This window comes from Tachypleus tridentatus, chromosome 1, assembly GCF_004210375.1.
Source record: "Tachypleus tridentatus isolate NWPU-2018 chromosome 1, ASM421037v1, whole genome shotgun sequence".
NCBI lineage: Eukaryota > Metazoa > Arthropoda > Merostomata > Xiphosura > Limulidae > Tachypleus > Tachypleus tridentatus.
The window spans coordinates 5,674,083-5,686,232 of NC_134825.1; the positions used below are offsets into that span (position 1 = coordinate 5,674,083).

The 12,150-nt window shown below is 29.1% G+C and overlaps 1 protein-coding gene across 1 annotated transcript in view; it reads left to right on the plus strand.

The window, feature by feature from the left end:
- Positions 1 to 2,478: 2,478 nt before the first annotated feature.
- Positions 2,479 to 12,150, plus strand: part of LOC143236082 (sodium-dependent dopamine transporter-like) — a 66,442-nt gene continuing 56,770 nt past the window's right edge. Inside the window, exon 1 of the mRNA XM_076474377.1 lies at positions 2,479 to 2,946. Within this exon, the coding sequence (XP_076330492.1) occupies positions 2,842 to 2,946 (105 nt within the window). The 5' untranslated portion in view covers positions 2,479 to 2,841. The remainder of the gene's footprint in view (positions 2,947 to 12,150) is intronic.

The window sequence follows — 12,150 nt, forward strand, 5'->3', positions numbered from 1 at the left end:
TGGGCATCGTGTTTGAGATGCTGTACTTGTTGAAACTTTGTAAAATGGACAGCAACTGCTTGTTTCAGAAACACAAGTGTTTCGTCTTCAGGTCAGTGTGTGTGTAAGATTTTGTCGGTTTACAGGAAATCTCTTCAATCAGAAACAGTTTTAATACAACCAGTCGTAACGCACTCTCCATAATCCACCAGGACACTATAAAAGACCGACAACACCTTACACACACATTGACCTGAAGACGAAAGGCAGAAGACTTTCGAAACGTCGTCCTATACACTTGTTTCTCCACAAGTGTTTCATCATGAATACTCTGTCTAAACAATCTATCAAAGAGTACTATACTTGTTGCTATCTCCAATTACAAGACGTGAAAACCAATAAATTACAATGGCGCTTGTCTGTAGAGTCGTATTTTGAATAAAACATATAATATGTTGCTTAAATACATTCGATGTATAGATTATAATTGTAAAAGATAACCCATCTGTGGTTTCTATTACACTTAACTAAGTTACGTACCATATAAAACAACGTGTAATTCTGGCAAGGCTCGCAAGGGCCAATCTGGAGGCCCGGATTTTAAGTCTCTATTTTCCCACCTTCTATTCCTTGTTACTTTCTGACGTTTGCTGCTTGCTATTAGTTGCTAACCCTTATCAAACGTCGCACGTGAAAGATGTAGAACGAAAAAATTGCTTTTAAGTTTTATATATGCATTTCGAAAAATATAAAAATAATAAATTACTACATGAATACAACAGAATTAAATTATAATTCATCAAAATTAGTTATTAAGCTGCATTCGTGTATAAAAACTATTAAAATTTAACATAAATATTTCACGGAGGCTGAGAATGCCACTAGGAGGACGAGAGCTTTCAATTAGTTATACATACGTCATTGGACAAACATGGTGCACGTAAACAAGTATTCTCAGAAATGGAAAAGAGATGGACTGGGATATCTTAGATGATTCAATAAATATACTAATATCACAGAAAATAAAAAGAAAGGAAGTTTTTATCTTATATTCTGCCTGTCAATATTGGTGATTTGAGTGTCTAACTCGTAAGAAACTAGTTTGTATTTGGAACTCACAAACATCTCATTTGATGTGATGCTGCGTTCGACATACCACGTGACACGCATAAATTGATATCAGGATGTTAAACAATATTTACTGATAAATTAAGAAATTAACTGATGTGTAATACTAAAATTAGAATGATATCTACAAATTAACTGATGTGTAACACTCAAATTAGAATGATATCTACAAATTAACTGATGTGTAACACTTAAATTAGAATGATATCTACAAATTAACTGATGTGTAACACTCAAATTAGAATGATATCTACAAATTAACTGATGTGTAACACTAAAATTAGAATGATATCTACAAATTAACTGATGTGTAACACTAAAATTAGAATGATATTCTACAATTTCATACCAAACACATTGATATAATTCTTAAAATAGTAGTTGAATAACATTATGAACAAGAGTTTACAATTACGATGACATGGCCTTTGACCCTTAACCATATGACGACGATAGGGTCAATATTCTAACGTTTTAGATCGGTAACTTTCACTTCTCAATATTATGCTGATCATAGATATATTGTTTCAAACTCTTATTCAACAAATAGTGAAGGTCAGGGTGTACTGAGCTGCATCACTCTGTACAAATCTACATTTCCTGGAACTTGATGAAATTATACGGCCTTACACAGGGGTGCAGATATTTGGTCTTCATAAAAGTATACTACCTTACATTGGGGTGCAGTTATCTAGTCTTCATAAAAGTATACTACCTTACATAAGGGTGCAGATATCTAGTCTTCATGAAAGTATACTACCTTACATAAGGGTGCAGATATCTAGTCTTCATGAAAGTATACTACCTTACATAGGGGTACAGATATCTAGTCTTCATGAAAGTATGCTACCTTACATAAGGGTGCAGATATCTAATCTTCATAAAAGTATACTACATAGTTGAGAGTACATATGATTAAATTAGTGTTTAGAAAGATAGTTATACTATGCCAGATTACACTATATGTAGAAAGGTGGTAGTAATATAATACAGTATGTGGGAAACTTAAACGCATTCCGTAAAACAAAGACCACTGATATTCGAGATTTTTAAATATGAAATCCTAAGCATATGTAAGCATTAATTATGGCAAACGAAGGTTTTTTATGCAATTAAGGGTCAGGTTTTACTGTTGTAAGCCCGTTTAAGGTAGCCCATCACAAGGGCTAAACAAATGTCTGTGAATTTTATTCTCTTTTTAAAAATTGGTAAACATGATACCAAACCTGAAACCAGTGATATAATAACTCATGCTTTCCCTAAGAAATCGATAGATTTAGCTGCAGTGTAGGAACTACTCTTTACATGAGCGGCGTCTGGTGCGCGTGAGTGTTTCGCATTTCAAGACCCGCTGTGAGGTATACTCATACAATCGAACAGCTTGCCTGACGGAGAGAATTGCACGTATGTGAAACGCTGCGTCTCGTTCAGCAACAGTAGGAGAAAATAGGTTTCGAGGTTCTAGTAACCGGCACACTGTGGAGCTGGGCTGAGAACTCTGATAACATATTTGGGTCTTGGCTTGAGAACTGGAATTTTATATATTTATTTCCTCTATCTTCTGCCAGTTGGAAAGTTTTGGGAAAAATACAAACTCTCTGTTTCTGCGCACTGACGTTCCTTGTACTAGTTAAATGTTCTTTGACTTTCTCCTTCCTTAGTCAACCAAACTGAAAGTCATAACACCGAGCTGTTGAGAATAAGAGAGTCGTGAAAGTCAACACTTGTTCAACAATGTCACGGTTAACTGTTAAAGGAACTGACAGTTACTATTTCCCGCGAAGTCAGTCTGCTAGCAGTCACTCTCAGTTCTTCATAGCAGGAGGTCAAGGTCAGAAGGTAAGTAATCTTTATAAACTCTTATATAATGTATAAATATACGACCACCAAGTGGACGTCCGCTTTGTATCACGGTTCATCAGGGCGACTGGAATATGACACACACACACACACACACACAGTATTTCTATTAACAGATTATGTGGCGAACTAGATTAAATTGGTGACGTAATATGTTTATGAATTTGATAGGAGTCAGTTACTGTTCGGAATTAGGATGATGGTTAATAAGACAATATCATTTATTGGTTATAAACCCAGTTATTAATTAGTTAAAATTACTTAAATATGTTCTTTGTAAACCAAAGTAACAATAAATATATTCTTTCAAGAGGGTTGGTATGGGTATTAAAACTTTAGTTAAAATAAAGTACAGAACAATTTTCCTAGGTCACCTTCCTGTTAACCATAATTTGTGTTCTTTACTAGTTAAATATTCATTCAATTTTAGCAAATTAAACACCACAATCCTAATGAACTTTTAAGAATAAACGAGAGAAGAAAGCGTTTATATGATCTGAGTTAAAGGTTTTCCACATGAGTTAAAATCTTGGAAACTGAATTTGGCTTTAGAAACTAATTTATGTTTTAGAAGTTAAATCTGATTTGGGAAATTAATTTATTTCTTTGAAGTTAAGATTACCTTTGTAAGCTAATTTATGTATTGGTAGTTTAGTTTAACTTTGGAAGTTGATTTCTGTCTTTGACTTTGGAAGTTAATTTAAGTCCTGGAAGTTATGTTTAGCTTTGAAAGTTAATTGAAGTCCTGCAAGTTAAGTTTGGCTTTTGAAGTTAATTTCTGTCTTAGAAGCTAGTTTATGGCTTTGTAGTTTAGTTTGGTTATGTAAATTAATACTTGTCTTGAAAGTTACGTTTGGCTTGGAAAGTTTACCTTTGAAAGTTATTTTTGTGGCAAGGGAGTTTAATTGTGACTTTTATTTATATTGAAAGCTACGTTTGTGGTTTGGTAGATAAATTGTGGTATTTTATTTTGAAACTGATGATTGGAAAGTTTTGTCAATAGTTCAAAAGATATTACGAGTCTTGGAATCATGTTTAGGTTTTGAAATTTAAGGTTTTGTCTTATAAGTAAAAATTAAGTTTCGAAAGTTAAGTTGGAATATTAGAAGCTAATTTGGGGTTTGGCAAGTTACGTTAGCATTTTGAGAGTTAATTTGGGATCGAAGAAGGTAAGATTTGATATTGGAAACTATGTTGGAAAGTTGGATGTTCTTTAGGATTTTGTAGGCTAATTCGGTATTTTGGAAGCTAATTTTGGACCGTGGTGGTTAAATAGAGATCCAGGAAGTTTATTTGGCGTCTTTAAAATTGCGCCGTGATCTTGAAAAGTAAGTTGAGATCTTGAAATTAAAGTTGGAGTTTTGGAAGTTTTCCAGATAAAGTAAAAAGCAATCTTAATGTTCGCAAGCTTGTTCAACCTCTCGTTTTAAATGACTTTCAATTATTTTTCTTTTTAAGATAAGAGATGAAACTTGCTTTAAACTACTTAACTTTATGTCAAGGTTTTTAAAAGTAGGAAGTTTTTCGATGTCTTCATGTTTTATTCTCCACATAATTCTAAGCACGTAACATAAGCTGGATATTAATTTTCTGTAGTATAGTTATGCCCTTTATAAATACCTCACGGCTCTTAACTTAGGGAACAGTTTTATATCTATCACAGTCATGTGACAAAGTTTAAATATAATAATCCTGTTGCTGTCGTGCTAACCTCTTGTTATTAGAATACATCACTTCTTCAAACCTCAGATTATACAAGAATTATTATATGCAGGGGATAAAATCTTTTTACGTTCATAACGACATATAGGTTAGAACTGATCTCATTTGATGTTAGCAGTAAATATAAGCAACTTAAACATAAATATATGTCTTTATGTTTTAAATATAGTTTATCAGTTGACGCCATCTTAGCTTCTATTTCACCTACATTATTTCTTTGTTGTTTCTCCTAAATTAATATATCGTAATTCGCGAGCTGTCCTGAGATACATTAATATATCGTAATTCGCGATCCGTTATGAAATACATTAATATATCGTAATTCGCGAGCCGTCCTGAGATACATTACTATATCGTAATTCGCGAGCCGTCCTGAGATACATTAATATATCGTAATTCGCGAGCCGTCTAGAGATACATTAATATATCGTAATTCGCGAGCCGTCTAGAGATACATTAATATATCGTAATTCGCGAGCCGTCCTGAGATACATTAATATATCGTAACTCGTATTTCTTCTTATTGTTATTATTCTGCCAACGTTAAAAACTAATCGGTTGTTAGCTAAATACGATTGATACGGAAAGTTTATTATGGCTGAGATATTTTCATGATGTTCGCGTGGAAAATTACTCAAAATGATACTGAAACTTTAGCTAGCTCTATGTAGCTACTGAGTTTCGTATTTTGGTAAACCTGGTTGTGATATAAATGACTGGAAACTCAACCTGTAGAAATGATAAAAACTTTAAAGTCGTGAATATACCTTTAATTATCTAAAAATGAAATTAACTTTCCTAATACACATACAGAAAATACCTTAATTTGATAGTTTAAATATGATTATCAGTAATAATTAAGATTTATGTAAAAAAATGAGCTAGATTCTTCTCTTATACTAACAACAACGATTGGTTAAGCCATAGAAGTAAACTCACGCAATTTGTTAAACATTTCTTTGTTAATCAGGAAAAAACAACTTTTCATTTGTCAGTATCCTATAAAACCCTTTATTTTTCAGGATAGTAGACAACCCTTTATTTATCAGGATACCAGACAACCCTTTATTTATCAGGATAGCAGACAACCCTTTATTTATCAGGATAGTAGACAACCCTTTATTTATCAGGATAGTATACAACCCTTTATTTATCAGGATAGTAGACAACCTTTTATTTATCAGGATAGTAGACAACCCTTTATTTATCAGGATAGTAGACAACCTTTTATTTATCAGGATAGTAGACAACCCTTTATTTATCAGGATAGTAGACAACCCTTTATTTATCAGGATAGTAGACAACCCTTTATTTATCAGGATAGCAGACAACCCTTTATTTATCAGGATAGTAGACAACCCTTTATTTATCAGGATAGTAGACAACCCTTTATTTGTCAGTATACTGTAAAAGTCTTAATTTATAAATATGCTATAAAACTCTTAATTTCTAAGCATAATATAAATTTTGTGACAACTATAATCAGTTATGAACACGTTTCTTTCAGCGTAAAAAATATTGTTCCAACAAATCATTTATATATATATTGTCCCTACATAAATATGTCCGTACTTTAATCTTTAGCTATTGATTTGCGTCAAACGTTTATAAGTAATGACGTCACTGAAACGAGAGCTATTTCAGATAAGACTTGTAGGTGATGCTATGACAGATGCACGTGTGATACGTGATGTGCATCAATTTAAACACGCCATCGAATGACGTTTACCAGAAAACTTCTTTAATAATCTGATAAATCTTCTTCTTCATGTATCATCTATTTTAACCAAAATAGAACCATTTCTTGAGATCACAGCTATGTTCACCTACCCTAGTAAAGTGGATTATTTTAGTATAACGAAGAAGGCTGTTTTGTAAATGTCCACATCTGAAAATAATGGTAAATTGTACTTTTCTCAGAAAAGCCAAAATAACTGACTTAACTAATAACAAGGAACCAAACAATGTGAAGTTTCGAGTTTCTGTAGTGAGTTTAAAATCTGGTTCTAGAACGAAACTATCAGATTATACATGGTGGAAATACTTGAGTAAAAAAGAACATTATGTTCTCATAAGATGGCAAACAACGATTTATAAACATAATAAAGTGATTTACTTTAGAGGGAATCATACAACATGAATAAGACAAATCAATCGTCTGTGGAAACATGTAATATGTTTTCAAATAGATAAATCATTGTTTACCAACTTATTATTATTTGGTGAGTATGAAGAACCGAATACTATTGGTTTAGCACTAACCGACACAGCTGTTTCTTTATGAGATAATAAAAACTAATAGTGTTAAGTTTAACTTGATGGCCGATGGGCAGAGAAGATGTGATATTTTTAATCCCAAGAAAATCTCTAAAAATGAGATAATAATAATAATTAGATAATAATAATAATAATAATTAGATAATAATAATAATAATAATTAGATAATAATAATAATTAGATAACAATAATAATTAGATAATAATAATAATTAGATAATATAATAATAATAATAATAATAATTAGATAATAATAATAATAATAATTAGATAATAATAATAATTAGATAACAATAATAATTAGATAATAATAATAATAATTAGATAATAATAATAATTAGATAATAATAATAATTAGATAATAATAATAATAATAAGATGATAATAATAATAATAATTAGATAATAATAATAAGATAATAATAATAATAATTAGATAATAATAATAATAATTAGATAATAATAATAAGATAATAATAATAATTAGATAATAATAATAGATAATAATAATAATTAGATAATAATAATAATTAGATAGTAATAATAATAATAATTAGATAATAATAATAATAATTAGATAATAATAATAAGATAGATAATAATAATAAGATAATAATAATAATTAGATAATAATAATAAGATAATAATAACAAGATAATAATAATAATAATAATAATAATAATAATAATAATAATAATAATTAGATAATAATAATAATTAATAATAATAATAATAATAAGATAGATAATAATAATAATAATAATAATAATAATTAAATAATAATTAGATAATAATTAGATAATAATAAGATAATAATAATAATAATTAAATAATAATAGATAATAATAATAATAATTAAATAATAATTAGATAATAAATAGATAATAATAATAATAATTAGATAATAATAATAATAATAGATAATAATAATAATAATTAGATAATAATAATAATAATTAGATAATAATAATAAGATAATAATTAAATAATAATAATAATAATAATAATAATAATAATAATAATAATAATAATAATAAGATAATAATAATTAGATAATAATAATAATAATTAGATAATAATAATAATAATAATAATAATAATTAGATAATAATAATAATAATAATAAGATAATAATAATAATAATAATAAGATAATAATAATTAGATAATAATAATAATAATAATAATTAGATAATAATAATAAGATAATAATAATTAGATAATAATAATAATAATAATAATAAGATAATAATAATTAGATAATAATAATAATAATAATTAGATAATAATAGTTTAGATGTACATAAAATAATAACTAATAGATTCCACGTGGTAGAGCTTAACTAATAGATAAAGATGCTTTTTTTATTAGTATTAATTGATCAGATATCGTATTGCTATTATAAGGTTTTCATAATAGCGTGCATGAAACGTTTCTCATAAAACACTGATAATGTTAAGCACTTTGTATGTTGAGAAACAAAATGTTCTCTACTGGTTAGTAAGCTATTAAGAAAAATATTCTAAGGACGTACTAAGTCATGAAGGTTTAATGTTTTGTATAATAGTATGGTACTGTTATATTGTATAACATGAAACTACGTTATTTATATAGGCCTTTAATTATGTAGTATTAGAATAAATTATTGTTATTTTAGTTTCTCTTTCTCGACGGTAACAAAAGATAATAACTGATATTTCAATGAAACGAAGCAAACACTTCGTAAACAAACTGATTGGGACAAGTAACTGTTCAGAACTGACAATGAATTATAAACCTATTAGTAATTCATTAGTGGTTGGAAAATATTTTATAATTCTGATAATTGATGTCTTATAAACTACTTTAACAAATTACACATTTTTATTGAAGAGCTGATAAAGTCTCATGAGGTGAACGCATTACCTTAATAATCTCTTCACTATATTTGAAGAGATAATTGCTTTTGTAGAGGAAGGTGAAAGTGTGGTGTTAGTGCATCTGAAAGCAATTAACAATATATCTCAGAAAAGGCTTCTTAAAAATGTTTAAGGTTTAGGAGAAAAGTTGACAAATTGGGTAGAAGAGTGGCTATATGGAAGAAGGCAGAGGGTTGTTACAAATGAAGTTCATTCAAACTGCAATAATGTCATAAGTAGGGTACCTCAGGGCTCAGTTTTAGGTCCTCTGCTCTTTTTTAGTTTATCTCAGTGGTAGTGTAGTAATGTTCAATATATTACCTAAATTTGGTCATGATGTTAAGGCCATTCACATTGGTGGTTGTAAGGAAGAGAAGAATGCCTTATAGAAGGAATTATTTGGCTAGTTGAGTGAATAAACGACAGACGCCTTTTTAGCCATTATAAATGCCACAAGATAATGGGTATGAGTTATAATAATTTGAATTATAAGTACAATGTCTATAGAAAAAAACCTTAACAGTACCATAAAAGGAAGGTATCTATTTGTTCCTGTTGATCAGTCTATTGAGTCATCCAAGCAGAATCCCGTCGTTAGTGGTAGAACAAATAGGATTTAGATTGTAACTTCAGATATACACTGAATACAATTATAAAGAATTTGTAATTTAATTGTATAGGTCTTTGGTTAGGCTACACTTGATGCATCGTGTTCAGTCTTGGGTTTCTCTCATAAGAAAACACATTAAATTGATAAAAAGGGTTATTAAGGAAAGATGATACCTGGAATGAAACTGTTTTCATGTGATAAGTTTCTAAGACTGTTTCCTCTTGAAACAAAGAACTAGAGAAGATCTGACTGAGGTAGTGTTCACATTTAAAGGAATTGATACATTATCATTTTTCATACTTGCTGAATATAACAAATATGACAATGTGTGATACAGCCAAGCAAACCATTAATACAATAAACATCACCACATGTAGTAGACACATCCAAGACATTACTACAATGAATATGATCATGTGTGATATACATATCCAAGACATTAATACAATAAATATTACTTTGTGTGATACTAACATCCAAGGGAGTCCTACAATAAATATAGCTATGTATAATACACATATCCAAGACATAAACACAATAAATACAACGACGTTTCATACAAACGTTTAATATATTAACACAATAAATATGACCACGTGTAGTAGACACATCAAAGATATTACTACAATAAATGTGATCATGTGTGAGACAGACCTCCAAGACATTATTACAATAAATAGGACCACGTGTGATACAGATATATAAGACATTATAACAGTAAATATTACCATGTGTGATACAGACATCCAAGACATTGAAACAATAAATATGACCATGTGTGACACAGACCTCCAATATACTATTAAAATAAATATGACTATGTGTGATTCAGACATCGAAGACATTAATACAAATATATGGCCATGGGTAATACAAACATCCAATATATTTATTTATACAATAAAGGTGACCAGGTGTAATACACACATCCAAGACATTAATACACTAAATATGACCATATGTGATAGAGATATTCAAGACAATCTTTCAATAATTATGACCATGTGTGATTCGGATATCCACGATAATAACAGAATAAACATGACCATGTGTGATAGTGACATCCAAGACATTAATAAATAAAGCACGACCATGGGCAATACAAATATCCAAGTCTTTAGTGCAATAAATATGACAACGTGTACTACAGCCATCTAAGATATTAATACAATAAATATGACCATGTGTCATACAGCATTCCAACATATTGTTAAAATAAATATGACCATGCATGATTCAGACATCGAAGACATTAATACAGTAAGTCATACTATAAATATAAACATGGGAATACACACATCCAAGACATTTGTATAATAATTATGATCATATGTAATACACATATTTGAGACAACAATACAAAAATATGACCATGCGTGATACGGAATCCAAGATATTAATACAATAAATATGACCATATGTAATACAGATATTCAACATATTAATATAAAAAATAGAACCATGGGAAATATACACATCCAAGACAATAAACCAATGAATATAAGCATCTGTCATACAAACATCCAAGACATTAATACAAAAAATAGAGCCATGAGAAATACACACATCCAAGACAATAAACCAATAAATATGAGCATGTGTCATACAAACATCCAAGACATTGAAAGAATAAACATAATCATGTGTAATATTGGCATCCAATGTATTAATTCAATAAATATGATCATGTGTGATACAGATATCTAAGACATTAATACAAAAAATATCACAATGTGTGATACAGCCATGCAAACCATTAATACAATAGATATGGCCATGTATGATACAGGTATATAATACATTAATACAAAAAATATGACCATGTGTGACACTGTCATCCAAGACATTAACACAATAAAAATGGCAACGTGTGATATAGGCAAGCAAGACATTAATACAATACATATGACCATGTCTGATACAGACATCAAACACATTAATACAATAAATATGACCATGTGTAAAACGAAATTCCATGAATTAATACAATACATATGACCATTTGTGATTCAGACTTTGAAGGCATTAATACAATAAATATGACCATGTTAGATACAGACATCCAAAACATTAATACAATAAATATGGCCAAATAAGATATATCCTTTCAAAACATTAAAATAATAATAAAGACTATGTGTGACATACACTTCCAAAACATTAATACAATAAAAAAGACCATGAGTAATACACACTTCCGAGACATTAATGTACAACAAATACAGCCATATGTGAAAAAAAAACGTCCACGAAATTAATGCATTAAATATTACCATATGTGACACGGACATGTAAGACAGTGCTTTAGTAAATATTACCATATGTGACACGGACATGTAAGACAGTGCTTTAGTAAATATTACCATATGTATTACAGACATCCAAGTTTTAATACAGTAAATATGACCATATGTGAGAGTGATATCCAAGACATTATTTCAACAGATAGAACCAGTGGTGATAGAGATATCCAATTCATTAAAACAATAAATATGAACATGTGTGAAAAAGTCAGGCAAACCATTACTACAATAAATATGACCACGTGTAATAGACTCATCCAAGACATTAATACATTAAATATGATCATGTGTGAGGCAGATATCCAAAACATTAGTATAATAAATAAGACCATCTGTGATACAGACATCCAAGATATTAATGCAATAAATATGATC